A 21,248-nucleotide genomic window follows, 5' to 3' on the forward strand; every position below is an offset into this window, starting at 1 on the left:
GTTATACCTGACTCTGCAGTGCCTGGCACTTGGTGAGGACTTAACACATGATTAATAAGGTCACTTTCAAGTAGGGTGACCATATATTTCAGTTTGCCCAAGACCACCCCTGTTTTTGTGGCATATTTACTAATAATTCCCACTTTCATTCCCAGAAGTGTCCTAGTTTAGATGTCACTCTACCGTGGGGGGCAATAGAATCCACCAGCTGCTGGTGGTCTGTGGGTGCTGGGGACCTGTGCCTTCACCCTCTTGTTGGAGGCTTCTCTTGGGGCACTGCTTCATTCCCCAGTGCTGTTTCCCTGGAAGTCTTCCCTGGGAGAAGCTTGGGCCTTAGTGAGTCAGTGCAGAGTTGCATAATGGGCTGAAGGGTCAGCTTCAACACTCAGCAATTAAAGCACTGTTTAGAGGTGGTAGGTATAGCTGCCTGATTCCTGGAATAAGGACAGCATCCTGCTTAGTGAGGGCTTTCGGTGATTGGTTTGCAAGTAGACTCGGAATTAGTTCTTGTTTTCTACTCCTGGATAACTTTAATGAAATAAAATACAATATAGTTAAGTGTGGTATTTTAAGTTTACATTATATAGTTGATACTCTGGTTTCTCTTCAGATCGCATAAATCTTTTGCCTTTACATTATGCAGTTGACCCTTGAACAACGCAGGGGTAGGGCTGTTAACCCCCTTCCCCCCAGCCCCGTCCTGCGCAGTCAGAAATCCACATAGAACTCTTGACTCCCCAAAAACTTCACTAATAGCCTACTCTTGGCCTTACCAGTAACATAAACAGTCGATTAACATATTATTTTGTATGTTACATGTATTCTATACTATGTTCTTACAATAAAGTAAGCTAGAGAAAAGAAAATGTTACTAAGAAATCATAAGGAAGATACATACATTTACAGTACTGTGCTGTAGAAAGATCCGTGTATAAGTGGACCTGCGCAGTTCAAACCCGTGTTGTCCAAAGGTCAACTGTCATACCTTTGTAGGAAATCTAAGCATGCCTTAGAAATGCCTGTATTTCGTCTTCACACCAGTATCCTGAAACATATGCATGAAAAGCCTTTCTAGTTCCAACTCTCAAAACCAAAGTTTATGGGATGTATTTTCGTAGGATTGCCTGAGCTTCTTGATTTTATGTTCTATACAGAATGGGGTAGAGACCCCTATTCACAGTGTGTTCTGTGTTGTACTACTAAACGTGAGCCAGGTGCAGGAGGCTGTCTGTAGAACGAGTGTTGTACTGGCCGCGTGGCATCACCTGTGCGCCGGGGACCTGTTTTCTCTCCATTGCTAAGCCTCACAGTGCCGAGGGCTGGAAATGGTGACACAGGATCACACTGAAGCAGTTCAGTTGCTTTGGTCACTGGCCGCATAGACCATCTGAAATGCATTAATGATGAGATCTTACTGGTTTTTAAAACTGCTTTTCATTTTAGTTTGATGAGCTAATTAATCTGGAAGGGACTTGTGGTTTTAAAAGGGTACACAACGATTAAGGAAAATGGCAGAACCGGACCTTCTGCAATCCAAATTGGCACTGCTCTATTTTGCAAATGCTCTAGGCTAATCGTGCAAGTCTTATGGATTCCTGCCATGTCGGCATTGGCATTTTTATTGATTGCTTAACCCAGGCATGGCTTTTAATAAAAAAAAAAAAATGTCTTACTGTGGGCATGACATAAAGCGTATGTACGTTGTTGCTGTAAATCAAGTAGATAAAAAGATTTTGAAGGTCCATCTGTGCCACTTCAGCAGGTGTTTGCATGAGAAAATCTTTTATTTGCACTGAATCTCTCTAAGGAGGAAAGCAGTGGGTTTGGAATTGACTTTAAGAATTTTCCATAATTAAAAAAACATTGGACTGTAACAATGTGTACTATAACATTTTGAGATCATTGTAACTGTTTAAAAGTTATTTTAGAAGTGTGCAGGTTTCTATCTGGTATCCAAAATAGTAATCTTTGAGTTCATTCATTCAGGGAGGTTGATAAACTGTATAACATTTAAACATTATCTATCCTTTAGCTCAGTTTTATTAGACTGTTAAGGGAGAAGCAAAATAAATACCTACATAAATGGGCTGGTGATTCTTAAAGTTGTAAAACAAATGAGGCTTTTCCCCTTTGTTGACCTTTTAAAACACGTGGTGAGTTGTATTTGCACACATAGGAAAAATGTGCATGATTATCAGTTTTGTACATATTTGTATTTTTTTCTTTCTGTGGTACGGGAGTATGCATTCCCCAGACTGGGAGGCCTCCTCTGGCCTGCTTCCTCTTCTCCTGCTCCCAGGCCCCCTGAGAGGCTTCAAACCTTGTAGACTCTTTTCCTCTCTCATGTCTTTGCATTTGCTGCTCCCTATGATTAGCCTTCCCTTCCTCTTCCTCTTCCATCAGGATCCAGCTCAAAAGCCACCGTTTTCAGGCAGCTAATGACAGTCTCACCTCTTGCTTTCCCAAAGGACTCTGTTCCTTCAGAGACAGTTTTCCTCTCTCCTGTATCATTAATTTCCCTTCTTTACTGGGGTGAATCCCTTCAGCCTAGAACACTGCTGTATGGTCTCCAGTCTGACGAAACACTCCCTCTCCCTCCCTCTAACTCCCTTCTTCATGGAGTGAGCCACACTCACTGTCTCTGTTCCTCACTTTCCTCTCAGTCCCCTGCCCCCCAAACTAGCCCTCAGTCTACCCATCTACTTAGACATCACGACATCGTGCACCATTTCATCGAGCCAGGAACTTGGCAGCTGCCTCAGACTCCTCCGTTTTTCTCATGTGCTGCCTCCAGGCCATCAGCCTGTGTCATCAGCTCTGTCACTGACATTGTTGTGAAGCCATCCCCTTCTCTCTGTATCTCTTGTCACTGCCAGGGCTCCAGCTACCATGGTCCCACGTGTGGGATACTGTAGTTATCTCTCTGCTGTCTCCCGGCCTCAGCCCTCACCCCATCCTCATCCACTCTCTACTTGGCCCCATTTTAGAAGGGCAGATCAGACCACGGTGCTCTCCTTCAAGGAGTTGCCCTTAGAATTAAATCCAGTGCCTTCCTGTGAGATTCTTTCAGAGCTAGCCTCGGCCTCGCTGTCATGTCATCTCCTTCCAGTCTCACCCAGCTAACTACACGTCTGCCACATTGGTCTCCTTTGTGTGCTGGAATACTCAACGTCGCTTGGGCCTCAGTGCCTTTGCACTTGTCATTCCTTCTTCCTAGAAAGCCGAGTGGAACAAGTGGTGGAGGGCAGATGCACCAGGAGTTAGGGTGTTGGAGGTGCCCGTCCAGAGGCTGTCTGGATGAAGAGCCAGAAGAAAGGGAAGCCACGAAGCACTCACCACAGCTAGGACCAGCCCTGGGAGGTCGAGACTCGGGATCCGCGAAGAAGGCCTACAGGGTATTTATGGCCGAAGGCTGCAAGGCAGGGGACGGGTCTCCAGAGCCTGCTGAGTTGTAGCACTGAGCTTGGGGCTCATGGCTTAGAGCAGCAGTTGCCAAGTTGAGTACTCCTGGAAGAAAATATTAGAACTTCAGTTTAATTCTGTGAATGTTTTCTAGCACACACAATCTGTTAGTAGCTAGCACATGCATTTAATAAACAAACAAACACATTTTGGAGGCATGCTCAGTAGTAAGAGCATGTGACCGGTATACAAAAAGCACTTCATTAAAAAAAATAAGTGCTTTAAAATTGTTGTGAAAACCTCCCAACACAGAAAAGCCCAAAAGCAGATGGTTTCACTGGTGAACTCTACCAGACGTTTGAGGAAGAATTAACATAACTCTTCCTTTGTATTTCTGTGGTATCAGCTGTAATGCTCCTCTTCCATTTCTGATTTTCTGTATTTGAGTCATTTGAGTCCTCTCTCTCTTTTTCATGGTAAGTCTAGCTACAGGTTTGTCTGTTTATCTTTTCAGAAAAACTCCTGGTTTCATTGATCTTTCCCATTGTTTTATTAGTCTCTATTTCATTTATTTCCAATCTGATCTTTGTTGTTTCCTTCTTTCGAATAGCTCTTGGCTTTGTTCTTTTCTAGTTCTTTGAGGTGTAAACTTAGGTTATCTGAGATTTTTCTTGTTTCTTAACGTAGGCATTTATTGCTATGACTTCCTTCTTAAACAGCTCTTGTTGCGTCCATAAGTTTTGGTATGTTGTATTTCCATTTTCATTTGTCTCAAGGTATTCTTTTCATTTCCTCTTTGACGTACTGGTGGTTCAGTAGCATTTTATTTGATCTCCATGTACTTGTGAATTTCCAGGTTTCTTCACGTGATTGATTTCTAGTTTCATACCATGGTGGTCAGAAAAAAAGCTTGATATGGTTTCAGTCTTCTTAAATTTATTAAGACTTATTTTGTGACCTAACATACGATCTATCCTGGAGAATGTTCCATCTGCGCTTGAAAAGAATGTGTATCCTGTTGCCTTTGGATGGAATGTTCTGTATGTATCTGCTAAATTCCTCTGGTCTAACATGTCATTTAAGGCTAGTGTCTCCTAATTGATTTTCTGTCTGGATGATAGATCCATTGATGGAAGTGGGATATTAAAGTCCCCTACTATTATTGTATTGCTGTCTATGTCTCTGTTCAGGTCTGTTAATATTTGCTTTATATATTTAGGTGCTCCTATGTCAGATGCATAAAATAAATATTTACAAATGTTACATCCTTTTGTTGAGTTGACCCCTTGATCATTGAGATTACCTGTTCATGAAAAGGGGCTACTGTTCTGATGGTCAGCATTGGTCCCGCCAGGGGCTATGGACTGTAAGACATAGCCCATTCCCTCAAAAAGTTCACTTTCTGCTTGAGAGATAAGGCTAACCCACATAAAACAATTAGAGAACAGAATAAGACTATAATTAAGTGTTAAATTACAGGGTAGAGACTTTAACTACTATATGAGTTTAGAGAAGAGATGACATTGAGGGCCGGACTAGCACAGCCTTGTGAATGGTTTGGAACTTAAAAGAATATTTTGTAGAAGTGAACTTTCCCTTTTATATGATTCATTCATTTTTTTTTTTTTCTGATCTAATTGTTCACACACACCAATTTCATATGCAAATAAACCATTGGATTAAAAAAGGCCCCAGGAAGAAGTTTGTTTTGCCTATAAGACAAGATAGAAAATAATAAACAAGGTGATTGCAGAGTAAATTGTCTGTGAAACAATTTTCCTTTTAATATTTAATTTTAAAATAATTGTGGAAATATTAAAATTTCTGACTGAAGGAGCTACTGTCTCTTCCTTCCCTGTGGTGGATGTGGCCCAAGGCAGCAGGTCTGCAGATCTGCCTGCTGACAGGTCTGTGAGGCTTTCCTATTTTGTTTTTTAAAGATTTTATTTGGAAGTAATCTCTACGTCCAACATGGGGCTTGAACTCACAGCCCTGAGATCAAGAGTTGCACGCTGTACCAACTGAGCCGGCCAGGCACTCCTGAAGCTTTCCTTCTGACTCCTGACTACCCCTGCAGAGCTGTCATTTCCCCTCAGTGCCAAGCAGCAGTGGATTTAAGGGTAAAAAGTGAGGAAAATAAATTCTTCCTCCTATGCTATCCTGAAATAGTGAAGAACCAGCACAATTTAGGCGGAAAAATTGTGATCGAGAAGCTACTCTTAGAATTGATCATATTGGCGGCTAAGATTACATAGTATGTGATTCAATTTGCGTGGCTTTTAAAATTCAGTATGATTTACCAAACAGTTATTAACAATTAAAGTTCTGTAACCATATCTTGAAATAGCTCCGTAGTATAGGAAGTCAGCAGGCTTTATGATGTGCTGAATAAGGAATTACCATATACACAGTTGGGAAACACTGACAGTTTTCACACCAAAGTGGGCCGCTTAAGTACCATTATAGATCATAAATTAAAATCCATTAGCATCAATATTTTCACTGGAATGTAAAGTAGCGCTTGTATAGTTTATAGGAGCTCAGTGCTCACCATTAAGTTTTTCATTACTGGAGAAAACCGATGAATTTTATTGCAGTTTACATCAGACACAGATGTACATTATGGTTTTGTAAATTTACTTTGAATAAATATTTCAGTGGTAGTGAAAGTGTTTGACCAAAAGAGTGTTGTCATAAAAATATTGTATTCCATTATGGTCCTCTGATTTCATAATTAAAGACCCAATTTTTTTTTTCAAGGCAGGTGTAACCCATTACAGCCAATGAATTGGAAGCTTTAACCTGACCTTGAAAACTTCATTTTACAGGAATTGGAAATATGTTTTCTTTGCGTGTAGTTATTTTGAACACTGTAAGAAATAATATGGGCGTATGAAGTAGAAGGAATCAGCTGAATAATTCTGGTCAGAAAGTGCTTTGAGTGAAATCATTTCATTATTTTTTAGACAAAAATATTATGGGGATCATTGTTTCAAATATGAATACTTATATGTGAGTTAAATTATAAATCTAACTAAATTGATGGGATTTAAAATTAACAAAAGAGGGGTGCCTGGGTGGCTCAGTCGTTAAGTGTCTGCCTTCGGCTCAGGTCATGATCCCAGGGTCCTGGGATTGAGCCCCGCATCGGGCTCCCTGCTCTGCAGGAAGCCTGCTTCTCCCTCTTCTACTCCCCCTGCTTGTGTTCCCTCTCTCGCTGTGTCTCTGTCAAATAAATAAATAAAATCTTTAAAAATAAGTAAATAAAATAAAATTAACAAAAGACCTTGAGAACTAGTTTATTTATTTGTGCCCTATGAATGTGGGGATACAACCTGCTGAAGAGGGCATCTGGCTGCTTTTGACAGTTTCCCAATATATCTTTGGGAATCACATCCACTTGGTTGTGCGCAAAAGTCCTACAGTATCATTAACTAGTAGCCTCAGTGAAACAAGACCCAGAGGGGAAATGTGTTCATTCTGTTCCTTCTGGAATGGGATTAACCTTCAACAAATCCTAAGTGATTGGAGTATTGCAATTGCACATTTATAATCGTGTTCTTTTTATTATTTTATGAAGAAATAATTTCAGCCTGAAATGTATTTATTAAACAGCATCTCATGTAGGGTGTATAAAACTTCAGGCAGCATTTAGAGCACTTTCCAGCTGTGAACTCATTTATTATTATAACAACCCTATGAAGTAGATACTATAAATAACACATGGGGGGCACAGGTATTTTTTTAAGTCTCTGTTTTACAGGTGGAAAGATGGAGGAATAGAGAATATGCAATGCTAGCTCACCTCTTGTGGCTCATAATATTTCTGTGGGTGATTCCTAAACTAGAAAGTTTATAAGCTGTTGGATTATTTTGTTCTACCTTGGAATTGAGAAAACCTATTGCACAGCTATAAATAAGAACTCATTCTATGATTGATTGATTTTGCCATTATTAGTGAAATTCTGTTACTTATATCCATAAATTATGTGGTTTCCTTTTGTTTGCCTGTCTTTCAGTTTGTCAGTTCTCTTTTGGATAGCCTTAAAATTTCCTTGACAACCCTGAAAAACATATATCCTTTGCCTTTAACATTTAAGGTTGACATTCTTTTTTAGGAAATGATAATCTTTTTCTTTGCCTTCTGAAGTTTATGTTAATAAGGGCCATGATTCTAAACCTCTTAGAGGAAGAGGGATGGGTTTGCGTATCACTTTCAGAATCCAATCACAGCCTTTTGAGGCCTCTGAAACCCACCTGTGAGCCTTCAGAGACCTACATCTAGGTTAGGGACACCTATGTGGAAGCACGGGAAAATTTAGGGACTCTAGTCCTTTAAAAGGGAATAACTTTTGAAAAGAATTCAGTACATTTGCAAGCTGGGTCAAGTAGATGCCCTGTGGTTAGATGTAAGTGGATCACCTGTAATCCACCTGAGTTGTAATTTTTTTTTTTAAGATTGATTTATTTATTTTGAGAGAGAGAGAACAAGAACGAGCAGGGGAGGGGCAGAGAGAGAGAATCTTTCAAGCAGATTCCACACTGAGTGAGGAGCCAGACACTGGGCTCCATCCCACAACCTATGAGATCATGACCTGCACTGAAACCAAGAGTTAGACACTTAACCGACTGAGCCATCTAGGTGTCCCCTGAATTGTAATTCTTGTTTGTGTTCCTCTGTATATAACTTTAAAGTTTTTCTTTTTGTATTTGTTTTTCAGCAATTTGTATTTGTTTTGTATTTGTTTTGTATTTGTTTCTCAGCAATTTGACTGTGACATGTCTAGGGGTGTGTTGTGTGTGTGTGTCCTGTAATTTGGATTGAATGCTAAGCATCATGTTTAATAAAGACTGAAGTAAATAATACTTACGCTCAGAAATGACCATGCCTCTTCATCTTCTAGGTCGTTAGTGTTGGGGAAGTTGAGCCAGTCTAATCAATAATTGCATGGGTTTTGTATTTTGAGTCACCATTGTTACCTTTATTGTACCACTGACTTTAAATTCCTCCACCAGTGGGCCACCATAGCCTTGTGTTTAGGGTGCCGGCTAGGGTCCCAGAGGTTTACTCGTTGTTCCTGCTCTGCCCTCAGCTTTCATCTGCAAATGCCTGTGTGAGAAACGGGTCTCTCTCCATGTCCGTGCCCCTCCTCCATGGTACACTGCTTGCTCCTTGGCACTAGGCTTCTGGGAAAGTCAGGGGGAGTTCTTTGTCCTCCTGGTCTGGTTTCAGTATTAGGCAGCTGTCTGTTCCTGCGCATCAGGATGGAACCTTGTGGGCATTCCTGCCCTGCTCCCCTGAGCAGCTGTACTCTGCCGTCTGTGTGGAGTTTGGGCAGGAGAAGTTTTCTGCTCTCTCCTGGTGGTAGTAGAGTTCTGCTTTTATTAGTGCAGGCTCCTGAGTCCAAGAGGTTCTTCTACCCCTTGGGGTAGTAGATCTTTGCCTGGCTATAGAGATAAATGGATTTTACTTCTACCCTTACCCCAGTGGTCCTAGGAGAAAGAGGGCTTCCTGCCTTTCCCTCAGTGGCTTAAGGCTTTTGCTTCAATATAGGAGGGTATTGGGGAAAGAGGCAGAGTTTCAATCTGCCCCCCATGCCTGTGCCCTGGAGAGGGGCTCTGTCTCCTGTTCTGCTCCCAATTTTTTGCAGAAGCACCCATGAAGAAGACCTACAAATACGTGCAAACTCTGCCTGCATCTGGGGCTCCCCGTTACTCTACACTGATACACTAGCCCACACTTGGCCTGTACGAATTCCTTAAAATCTTAGCTGACTTCTTATGTGCTTCCCTGGTGGCCTCTCCCTCCCATGCTCTGTCAAACATGAAGCAGTTTCTATGTCTTGTCTGGCCTTAGAAGGGCCTGTCACTCTTTGGAATTCAGCTCCCTTGGTTGCTTTGTGACCACAGTTCTCTGATGAAGAGAAGAAAACTTAAGAATTTATAGTTTGGCTTTTCCTCGTCGTGGTGGGAGTAACGTTCTCTCTTGGCTTTCCACATTCTAAGCTATCCTCTTAAGGTACCTGCTCACATGCATGACTTTCAAGTCCCCTGTGGGTTCCTAAGCCATCAGCTGATCTGTGCGCTCATAGACTCCTTGCCAAAGTTGGGCCAGGGTGGGCTCTTGGAATGCAGTAGTGGGCATCCTGGAAGAGGGGGCCTATGAGGAGAGGAGTCCGTGGGCCAAGCAGCTCTCTGTTATTTGCAGTAAGGGGACTTCCACGTGAGTGGGAAACAGCATTTGACCATACCTAACTTTTCTTCAAATTGTTTTGTTCTTTTCAGTTCATCTGATTGTACACAATGACCTTCCCAGTGACTGATTTTCCTCCAGATCCCTTTTTTCCCCCCTCTTTGCTCATCTTGGAGAGCACATCAAAGTTTTAACAATGAATGAGAAACCTTGCAAGGTAGCTCTGATGTGCCCAGCATGACTTATTCCTTCAATTCAGGGTTCTTGTTAACTGATCTTAAGAAAGGCCAGGCCTTGCTGTGCTCCTTGAAGGGGCCTCAAGTTACTTCTCAGGGCGTTTTGTCATCTTTTGTTAAGGATAGAAATTTCTTTAACCTGGTGTTTCTTAACTCTTTATTCCCAGTCCCCATTCAGTCAACATAAAGATCGCAGGTCTTTCTTTAATGTTATTTCTAAATCAAATTAAGTGACTCGACTCAAAACAAACCAGAAGGACAAAGTCCCTTCCTCCTTCTGTTATGCCCCGCCCCCACCCCCACACTGGAATCCCTGCCTCTATCTAGAATTCAGCATTTCAGGGTTGATGTGGAGGTGGGATTTTTGAAAATTGATTTTCTTTTAGACGGAGCATTTGTTTTGTGTTTCTTCTCTTGGTGTTAATAAGTGCTGATAAGAGTAGCAGAAATGCACCAGTGGACCAAGTTTACATTCTCTTGTTTTTACCACTCAGAAGCTTTAGATGGTGAGCACTTAAAATGTAAGAACCAGCTCCGAAACATCATTTATACTGTTTTTAAAAGTACTTTGAGACACCTTTATCTCAGCAGAAACTTGGGTCTTTTCCTCTGGTTTAAGTGATTAGTTCATGTAAATTATATGCATTTTGTTTTCTTTAGATGAAAAGACTATATGTGTAGCACTTTTCACTGTTAAATTTAAACTAACTAACGTTAAGAGATAACATAGGAACTAGATTCCAGCTCTGCTGCTGATCAGCTGCTTTGTTCATGCAAGTACAGCTGACCCTTGAACAGCGTGGGTTTGAACTGGATGGGTGACTTGCACATGGACTTTTTTATCAATAAATACAATGCAGTACTGTAAATGTATTTTCTGTTCCTGACACTTTTCTTAATAACATTTTCTCTAGCTTACTTTATTGTAAGAGTACAGCATATAATACATATAACATGCCAAATATGTGTTAATCAACTATGTGTTACTGGTAGGGCTACGGATCAATAGTAGGCTCTGAGTGGTTAAGTTTTTGGAGAATCAGAAGTGATCTGTGGATTTTCAACTGTGTGGGGGATGGGCACCCCTAATCCTTGAGTTGTTCAAGGGTGAACAGTACTTGATCACGGCTGGGCTGAAAAGTGAAAGCCAGGTAGGTGTGGGATAAAGATTCTGGGAGTCAGGCCATTTGGGGGCCTGGATCTCCTGCTATTGAACCCCAGTGTCCCTCCCTCCCACACAAGGGCTTTTGTCCTTCTCTTCCCTTCCTCTGGGTCCTGGGGGGCCAGGCTGCCTTCACATCCACCTGTAGCTTCCAGCCAGTGATCCTGGTCCATCCAGTGGTGAGGGCAAGCTTGCACATCTGTTCTGCTGTTTGGTCTCTGAGCAAGCACATGGCTCTGTTGGGGTCTGCAAATAGCTTCATCTGTTGGAGAGGAAGGAGGCCGTGGTGTGCTCTGGAGAGGACAGAATGGTTCTGGGCCACAGCAGGCGGCGGGTGGGGAAGAGACGGGAAGGTCTCTGGTAAGGAAAGTCCCTGCTGTCATTATATCAGCCTGTGTTGGGATGTTCTTATATCTGCAATGAATGATCAGAACTCACCAATCAAAACCTGGCTGGCTTGTGATAAGCAAGGCAATGTTTTGAAAGCCTCAAGTGTGGTGTTTAAGCTCCTGCCTGTCCCACAGATGAGGGTGTGTGAGCACATAAGTATGTTATTATCGTGCTTTATGATTTGGCTTTTTCTTCTTAATAACAAAGAGACCTATGAATCTGAAGTGTATCAATTGTAATAAATTAGAAAGTAGTAGTTGAGTATTAATCAGTATGTTAAGACTGACAGAATAAAAGATTACAGTGTTGAGGAAATGCTATATATATTTTTAATGGATAAATGGCTAAGCACCTCCATTTATCTTTGTGACTTCTTTTTACTAGTGGCACCTTAGAGATATAATTTATAACGATTATAAAATTCCCTTACTTAATTAGTATGTTGTCTTTACTAAAGGCACTTGTGTGTTTTTAAAGGTAAAGACAACCTTCATTCTGAAAAATAGGAAATTTATACATCTGTTTCAGGCCCTTATGCATGGCTGATTACAAATTTAATTTCATGCCAACTCTCTTAAATAGATAGAACACAGTCTATGCTTTAGGGATTTGGAAGAACTATGATGCAATTCATCTTATGGATACAATTGCCAAAGTTTTTATGTCTTTTGCACTTTATTGTTCTGAGGATTCAGTTGCAAAGAAATACTCTGCCTTGTGGCTTTTATGTTGTGTCTTGGCATTTAGATCACAAAGGCCTCTATGCTTCATTTGGAAACTTTGAGGGAAATGATACCCATATGATTTAAAGTTTTAAGTTTAATTACCTCCTGCATATTGCTTTTGGAAGTATAGATAGTCAAAAAGTAAGAGTGGTTTTAAATTTCAGATGCAGAGAATAGCGTAATCACTTTCTAATATGTAGAGATTTTTTTTTTTTTTTTTGAGATTTTATTTATTTGACAGAGAGAGACACGGTGAGAGAGGCAACACAAGCAGGGGGAGTGGGAGACAGAGAAGCAGGCTTCCCACGGAGCAGGGAGCCCAATGTGGGGCTCCATCCCAGGCCCCCGGGACCATGACCTGAGCCGAAGGCAGATGCTTAATGACTGAGCCACCCAGGCACCCCTAAAATGTAGAGATTTTATTCAAAATAGATTCTCTCCAGAGCAGAAAAGTTAGAATTGCCTTTGTATAATATTCTTCAAGCTCTTCTCTTCATTGCCACAAAAGTTATATAATCTCAACCTCCATGTCTATTCCCTACATATGAATATAATGACTTACTGAAGATTTATCAAAAATTTCATATACTTCCTGAAAGGCAATATCACGTTTTAGGTGAAGATTGTGAAAGATGCTTTGAGGTCATTTGAGCATTTAAAAAAAAAATAATAAAGGTGTCTGTATAGGGAAGGAACTCCAATACACACATAGCTGTGGCATCAGCATCTTAAGGTGGGCACCGGTGACACTGTGCAGGGAAGTTGAGGGCTGTGTCGTTGGTGACGCAGACTTCTTTAGGAATAGATGCTGCTGAGAGTGTTTCTCTTGATGGTGTCAATAATCTGATGACATTGGAAGTACTTAGGTGACACTGTTCTAAGCACTAGCCTGGTGCATGGCAGTAGGCTTTAGTAAATCCAGCTCTAGGATGTTAGAAGCACCCTCCGCTGTCCTCCCACCCAGACTCAGTACAACTGCAGCCCTCAAACCGAATCTGTCCGAGGTCTTGAGAACCAGGACTAATCTGAGACTCTGAAGAGCCAGGAATTTCTGCTGGAATTTCAGTGTCTACTCATTTAACACATGGTTTAGTGGTCAGTACTTAGCTGTTTCTGGTCTTTTGGCGTTTCCAGAAATAGCCCAGACATCTTAGTGAGTCCAAGCGGTCAGGAAGTGGTTTTCAAACTTCAGTGTGCATCCCCATTACCTAGAGTGTTGCCTACAATGCGAATTCCTGGGCACTACCCCCTAGAGATCTGATCCTAGGAGTCTAGGAACCTGCATTTTAATCAGGTAAGCCAGGTGGTTCTGAGGCAAGTGGTGCGGTGACAGGGCTTTGAGGAACACTGGTGTGGGAGATGTATTCAGATGCAGAGCCTTCTTCATGGGTGTATGACCTGTGCAGTTGGGCAGGCCCCACACTCAGAAGGGCCCTACACTTGACTTAATACTCTTTGGTCACCTTAAAATTCTTAACAATTTTTCTTTTTTTTTTTTTTGAGAGAGAGAGAGAGTGGGGAGGGGCAGAGGGAGAAGAAAAGAGAATCTTAAGCAGGCTCCACACACTCAGTATGGAGCCTGATGGGGGCTTCCTCTCACAGCCCTTGAGATCATGACCTGAGCTAAAATCAAGAGTCGGACACCTAACTGACTGAGCCACCCAGGAGCCCCTAAAATCCTTAACAATTTTTGAACAAGGAGTCCTGCACTTTCATTTTTCCCTGAGCCCTGCGAATTAAGTAGTCCATTCTCTGTACAGGATTTTATTGTGTATTACTGAAATTGTGTTTCTTGACACCCATGGATTGCAATTATTCAATAATGATTTTTTACCTGTTTATATTAGGCTGCAAACTCCAGGGCCACTTCTAAGTTCTAGAAGTGGCTGAGTATCATTTATCATAGAACATTCAATAGGAGATCCTAACAGTGTAATTTTTTTGAAGAAATTAAATTTTTATTCCTAGTCTTGAAAACAGAAACCCATGTTTATGTTATTCTTGTACACTGTTTTTTTTTTTTTTCTCCCAGGATGGTACAAAACAGAAAAGAGAAAGGAAGAAGACTGTCTCGTTCAGTAGCATGCCGACAGAGAAGAAGATCAGCAGCGCAAGCGATTGCATCAATTCAATGGTCGAGGGTTCAGAACTCAAAAAGGTTCGCTCCAACTCCAGGATTTACCATAGGTATTTTTTACTGGATGCTGACATGCAGAGCCTGAGGTGGGAACCATCTAAGAAGGATTCTGAGAAAGCCAAGATTGATATTAAATCCATCAAGGAAGTGAGAACAGGAAAAAATACAGACATATTCCGCAGCAATGGCATTTCTGACCAGATATCTGAAGATTGTGCATTTTCAGTCATTTATGGAGAGAATTATGAGTCACTTGATTTGGTTGCCAACTCTGCAGATGTTGCGAACATCTGGGTTACGGGACTGCGGTACCTAATTTCTTATGGAAAACATACCCTTGATATGTTAGAAAGTAGCCAAGACAACATGAGGACTTCTTGGGTTTCACAAATGTTTGGTGAAATTGATGTAGATAACCTTGGACATATAACTCTGTGTAATGCTGTGCAGTGTATCAGAGACCTCAATCCTGGTTTAAAAACTAGCAAAATTGAGCTTAAGTTCAAAGAATTGCACAAATCCAAGGACAAAGCTGGTACTGAAGTCACAAAGGAAGAATTTGTTGAGGTTTTCCATGAGCTTTGTACCAGACCTGAAATTTATTTCCTTTTAGTTCAGTTTTCAAGCAATAAGGAATTTCTTGATACCAAGGACCTTATGATGTTTCTTGAGGCAGAGCAGGGTGTAGCACATATAAACGAGGAAATCAGCCTTGAAATTATTAACAAATATGAGCCATCCAAAGAAGGCCAGGAAAAGGGCTGGCTTTCCATAGATGGGTTCACTAAGTACCTTATGTCCCCTGACTGTTATATATTTGATCCGGAACATAAGAAGGTCTGTCAAGATATGAAGCAACCTTTGTCTCATTACTTTATAAACTCATCTCATAATACATACTTAATAGAGGATCAGTTCCGAGGTCCCTCTGACATCACGGGATACATCCGAGCTCTTAAAATGGGTTGCCGGAGTGTTGAATTAGATGTATGGGATGGGCCAGATAATGAACCTGTAATTTACACGGGCCACACCATGACCTCTCAGATAGTCTTCCGCAGCGTCATTGATATTATTAACAAGTATGCATTCTTTGCTTCAGAGTATCCTCTTATCTTGTGTTTAGAAAATCACTGTTCTATTAAACAGCAAAAGGTAATGGTTCAGCACATGAAGAAAATTTTAGGGGACAAGCTCTATACAACATTGCCCAATGTGGAGGAATCTTACCTACCATCCCCAGATGTCCTGAAAGGGAGGATACTAATTAAAGCAAAGAAGCTGTCCTCAAATTGCTCTGGTGTAGAAGGGGATGTTACCGACGAAGATGAAGGGGCAGAAATGTCTCAGAGGATGGGCAAAGAGAACGTCGAGCAGCCCAACAACGTGCCCGTGAAGCGATTTCAGCTCTGTAAAGAACTGTCTGAACTGGTGAGCATCTGTAAGTCCGTTCAGTTCAAAGAATTTCAGGTATCATTTCAGGTTCAGAAGTACTGGGAAGTCTGTTCATTTAACGAAGTGCTTGCCAGCAAATACGCCAATGAAAATCCAGGGGACTTTGTAAATTACAACAAACGTTTTCTCGCTAGGGTTTTCCCCAGCCCAATGCGAATCGACTCCAGTAACATGAACCCTCAAGATTTTTGGAAGTGTGGTTGTCAGATTGTAGCCATGAACTTTCAGACCCCAGGCCTGATGATGGACCTGAACATTGGCTGGTTTCGGCAGAACGGAAACTGCGGCTACGTCCTTCGGCCAGCCATCATGAGGGAGGAGGTTTCTTTCTTCAGCGCCAACACAAAGGACTCCGTCCCAGGAGTCTCACCGCAGCTTCTTCACATTAAAATCATCAGCGGGCAGAACTTTCCCAAACCCAAAGGGTCAGGTGCCAAAGGAGATGTGGTGGATCCTTATGTCTACGTGGAGATTCACGGAATCCCTGCCGACTGTGCGGAACAAAGGACAAAAACAGTGCACCAGAATGGAGATGCTCCCATTTTTGATGAAAGCTTCGAATTTCAAATCAACCTACCTGAACTGGCCATGGTGCGCTTTGTAGTCCTAGATGATGACTACATTGGGGACGAATTCATTGGCCAGTACACAATTCCCTTTGAATGTTTACAGACAGGCTACCGCCACGTGCCCCTGCAGTCATTGACTGGAGAGGTCCTAGTGCACGCTTCTTTGTTCGTCCACGTGGCTATTACTAACCGAAGAGGAGGAGGGAAACCTCATAAAAGGGGCCTTTCTGTGAGAAAAGGGAAGAAATCCAGGGAATATGCGTCTTTAAGAACACTGTGGATTAAAACTGTGGACGAGGTGTTCAAGAATGCCCAGCCCCCGATCCGGGATGCCACGGATCTGAGAGAGAACATGCAGGTACGTTCTTGTGTTTAAGCATTTACTCAACGGCTTTTCTTCATGGTGCACCCTGTGCACCGTCTATGAATACTTTGGAGGGCTTTGGGTTTTACAACAGTATGTTTGGTTTTCAGTAATTTGTAAATTCCAATTTGTTATGAGAACATTTACCACTAGGCTCATTCTTTTTTATCATTCACATTTCCAGAACTGCAGTTGGTATCGAAAATATTGATAATGCATTAGAATAAACCAGTTTTGTTGCTGTCTCACATAACCACATCCTAGTCCTTGTCTGCCTCACAGATCCCCATTGTTTCCTAAGAGTGTACATGGGAATCTCTGGTTTTCTGGAATATTCTTCCGCTAGAACCCACTTTGATGACCTACCAAAGTAAAAGGCACATGTTCCAACCCTTTCTTCTGTAGCTGTAGTGCTAGGAAAATAGCAAGCACTTAAATGAGCCAGTATGTTTGTGTTTTGAGGTGCCTCTTGATTTTGGAGGATGGCTATTCAAGTGTTTAAGTAAAAGACATGTGGTGTCTGTATTTATTAGAAGTCTAAGATAATAATTACCTCTAAACTGAATAATGGCTAAAAGCACTCAGTTGGGAGTTAATGTATGTAATTAAGGATCGTCCACATGTCCAGCGGTATACTAGGGCCAGCCCCAGAGAGCTTCCGGCGCTACCCTGGCCCACCGTGTGAGAGTGCCTGCCATGTCTGTGGGAGCTGCTCGGCGTGTGTTTATTAAAACATATATATTAAATATATTAGCTGGTTATATATCTATAAATAACTATTAAGAGAAGAATGCCACCAGCAAGTAAAATCTGACTCAGAGTATTCAGCAGATTTCAACCCTGTACAGATTTTATAGATACCTCATTCATAAAAAGACCTTGCCACAGTAGAGGAATTTTATTCTCTTTCTCTCCAAGTCAAGGCATAACAGGAACCTCAAGGGCTCTTCCCTGTTTCTGAGGGCGAGAATGACTTGGGACACCCTCAGCTCCGAGCAAGGCACGCCGTCGCCTGCCCCAGGGCTGCCATAGCATTCCCGCGGCGGTCCTCTGGGGCTGGAGCATCCTGTCTCCAGCGCTGCGTGTGTGCGCCGCACCCGGCAGAGCAGTCGGTGGTGGGGGTTAACGAGCACCTGTCACGCACAGGCAGTCTGGGCCACGAGGACGCAGCCATGAACGAGCCGTGCCTTCAGTTGGGTGTGGGCGGCAGGGAGGGGAAGAGACCATGAGCAGGTGAATGAGCAAACAGGACAGTCGCAGACACAAGCAAGAGCTGTGAAGAAAATAGGGAGGTGGGGTGGAGTGATTGGGAGACCCCACCCTAGACCCCACAGTCATGCTTTGTTGTCACGAGCAGTCAACATCCAAGTCATTTTGAGCAGAATGATGCAGAGTATGATGTTCACGTTTAAAGAGATATTAATAAAAAGAAAGTGTTTAAGAAAACCAAAGTGCTGCTCATTTCTCAGACTGGGGTATCTGAGAGCAGAAGACACAGGACTTGGAAGGCCTGGATTCCTCCCCTCTGGCCCCCAAGCTCAGCCCAGATCAGGACCCAAGGGCACCTGGAATAACTCCCATTTTGGTTAGAACTTACCGGTTGTTATAGCATGGTAATTAAAAGCATAAGCTTCAGCATCAACAGATTTCAGGTAAAATCTTGACTCCTTCACTCACCAGCTGTGTGACCTTAGAGAAGTAATAGAGAGAGGTTATAGCTGAGACTCCACTCCCTCACCCACAGCATGGCTGGTTGAGAGGATTAAGCGAGGTAATGGGTACTAAGTAGTCCTACTCGCTTAGCACTTGGTAAGTGCTCCAAGAATGCCAGCAGTGACATTTGACAGTGTCAAGGGGTTTTCCTTACCGGATATTTTAATGGCATAGCTCTGGTGATGAGAAAAGAGAGAGAGGGGTGGTGGGGGAGAAACGTTACAATCAGTGGATACACTAATAGGGCAAGGTCTCCTACTGGGCAGACCTCTCAAGTAAACTGCTTTGTCCTCAAAATTCCTTTAGATTTTCTGGTGGTTTGCTGACAATCTTTGGCATCCCTTGGCTGGTAGATCTTTGCCTTCACATGACTTCCAAAGCTAAGAAAGAGAGATGGAGCACTCCCTCTCTCATGCCCTCAGAGGAACAAACCATATCAAAACTGTGATCTTGGGCTTCCAGCCTCCATAACTGAGACAATAAATTTGTTGTTTAACCACCCCCCCCAAAAAAAATCCATTTGATTTGGAACCAGTGTAAATAGGTGAGAGACATTCAAGTGTCTCCCTCGAAAATACTCCTTTCCTTTTTGGATGGCTGGCATATTTGATACTTACTTTAAACCTGATTTGATTTTTTTCCTTTACCTTTTTTGAATGCAGAAGCCATTCTTTTTGTTTGCTCATGATTGCATATCAGCCTTAGCACCACTGTGAACTCTGATCTGAAAAGAGGCTTTACCCTTCAGATGAATTTTACTTGCATTTTCTGTACTTTTGATAAATTGGTATTGAAAATGTCTGTAACTGTATTTATTTTGGAAAATAGCCATTTTTCCTGGCATGAAATAATCATTAGTTAATTCTGTCATGACATTGCTAATAACGGTTGTTACTGAATCAGGCAGTTCAAGTATAATCAAGTATATCAAATAGAATATCCACGAGAAATTAAAGCCTCCGGTTAATTACAAGCGCCTCCTTTCTTTCCACTTAACAGAATGCCGTGGTGTCATTCAAGGAGCTGTGTGGCCTCTCCTCTGTGGCCAATCTCATGCAGTGCATGTTGGCGGTGTCTCCCCGCTTCCTGGGACCTGATAACACGCCCCTGGTGGTCCTGAATCTGAGCGAGCAGTATCCCACGATGGAGTTGCAGGGAATTGTGCCTGAGGTTCTAAAGAAGATTGTAACAACTTACGACATGGTGAGTTGTTCTTTGTACTTTTGTGGAGGCTGGGTGAGAGAGCTATCTTAAGACAATACACCAGACATACATACTCAGGCGCTCTTGCTAGGGTGTGCTTTCCTATTTCATGCTTCATTTACCTATGGTGGCAAAATGATTCCTCAGACCTTGCTGTATTTGAAAGAGCTCAGTGTTTTATTGTCCTTGTTTTAGAAAGCAGGGTTCAGAAACACTTGCCTCAGTCGGATTAAATAGTAGTTAGCTTTTCAAGAATATATCCGAATTGATTTCTAAAGCATATGCTATTTTCCACACATACATGGCAAAGGATTTTTTTTTTTATCTTTCTCTGGAACCAGCCTTTGATTTGCTCATTTTTATTTTGTTTTCACTTTTTCAGACTGGTAAAAGTGAGAAATTTAATTTTTTCTAACATAAATTTTCAGCACCATTAGGGGCAATTGCTTCCATCCCATGATTATAATGTGTAATGCTTTCCTTCCTTACAGCAGCTGCTCTGAGATACCTATAATTTGTAAGCAACTTAACGTTAATGAGGTGTTCTCAGGATACCTAGAATATTACATTTTTGTGCTTACATATATCTTGCATTTTTGTGAATCATATTCTGGTCTTATTGTACTTTTTGACTTATCATAGCTCTAAGGGAGAATTCGTGGGCAAATAGCACTGTTTCGAGCCCACGATGTCACTGAGGCTGTCAGCACTCACGAGTGCTGACGGTTGCTCTCTAGCCTGCGAGGTTTAAGGCTGGTGTTGGACACTCCTCTCCCAGACAGGCCAGGCTATCAGCCTTTGCTCCTCAGGGTGCTCAGAGTTAAGAGGCTGCATCCACCACCTTCTCTACACAAAATGCATGAGCCATGACCACAAAACACCACAAAACATCAGGCTTTGTCTGATATGGCCACTGTGGTTAAAGACAGAATGGGATCGGCATCATAAGCCTTAGCAGAAATGTTTTTGACTCTTCAGGAAGTTGATCTGAAAGCTTTAATTCAGAGGGGTTTATATGATTCAAAGGAACGACAAAACAGATTAGGCCAGCATTTCCCACAGTGTGTTCAGAGGAACCTTGGTTTCTTAGGATATTAGTAAATGTCACGTGGGAGCAAGGGCTCCATGATAAAGCAATTTGGGGAAATACTATTGAACAAAACTAATCATATGTCTTTACTGCAGGACGTCTTAGGGCCTTTTCTTTGCTGACACACTGAGTTCCCAAGAGGGCAATAGATAGAGAATGCCCTGTTTCACAAACTGACTTCACCAAGGGGTACTGTTTCCAAGAACAAAAGTTCTAAATACCTTTGTTCTTGGTCTTCTTCACTTCTTGATCTTACTCGCTCAAGTCTTCAGGCAAATAAGATCTGGAAGTACAAGTCAGTAGAATGCAGTATTTTAAACAGCTTATTGCTTCATTACGTTTTTCCTAGATTCCTCTGCAGTAGCCACACATTTTAGCAGATACGTATTAGTTCCTACTATTTCTAGCTTAGAATTCATGGTAGCATGAGCAATCTAAAGGACCAAACAGTGGGCTCTGTGGGCAAACCACAGAGAGTGGCAGTCAACCTGAAGAAAGAGGGAGGGCCAGGGGCAAGTGCTTCTAAACGCTGGGGAGGGAACTGTGCTGGGGGCTGCAGGGGCTGCAAGAATGAACTGGAATCGCCCTTGTCCTCAGAGAGCCATCCAG

General features: G+C 42.1%; 1 protein-coding gene across 2 annotated transcripts in view; it reads left to right on the plus strand.

Moving 5' to 3' along the window:
• Positions 1-21,248, plus strand: part of PLCL2 (phospholipase C like 2) — a 188,510-nt gene that overhangs the window by 98,746 nt on the left and 68,516 nt on the right. For both annotated transcript variants that reach the window (XM_032408762.1, XM_032408763.1), the window contains exons 2-3: positions 14,141-16,627; positions 19,346-19,549. In XM_032408762.1, coding sequence (XP_032264653.1) covers positions 14,141-16,627; positions 19,346-19,549 — 2,691 coding nt within the window. The remainder of the gene's footprint in view (positions 1-14,140; positions 16,628-19,345; positions 19,550-21,248) is intronic.

The sequence above is a fragment of the Phoca vitulina genome, unplaced genomic scaffold (assembly GCF_004348235.1).
Source record: "Phoca vitulina isolate PV1807 unplaced genomic scaffold, GSC_HSeal_1.0 scaffold10, whole genome shotgun sequence".
Taxonomy (NCBI): Eukaryota; Metazoa; Chordata; class Mammalia; order Carnivora; family Phocidae; genus Phoca; species Phoca vitulina.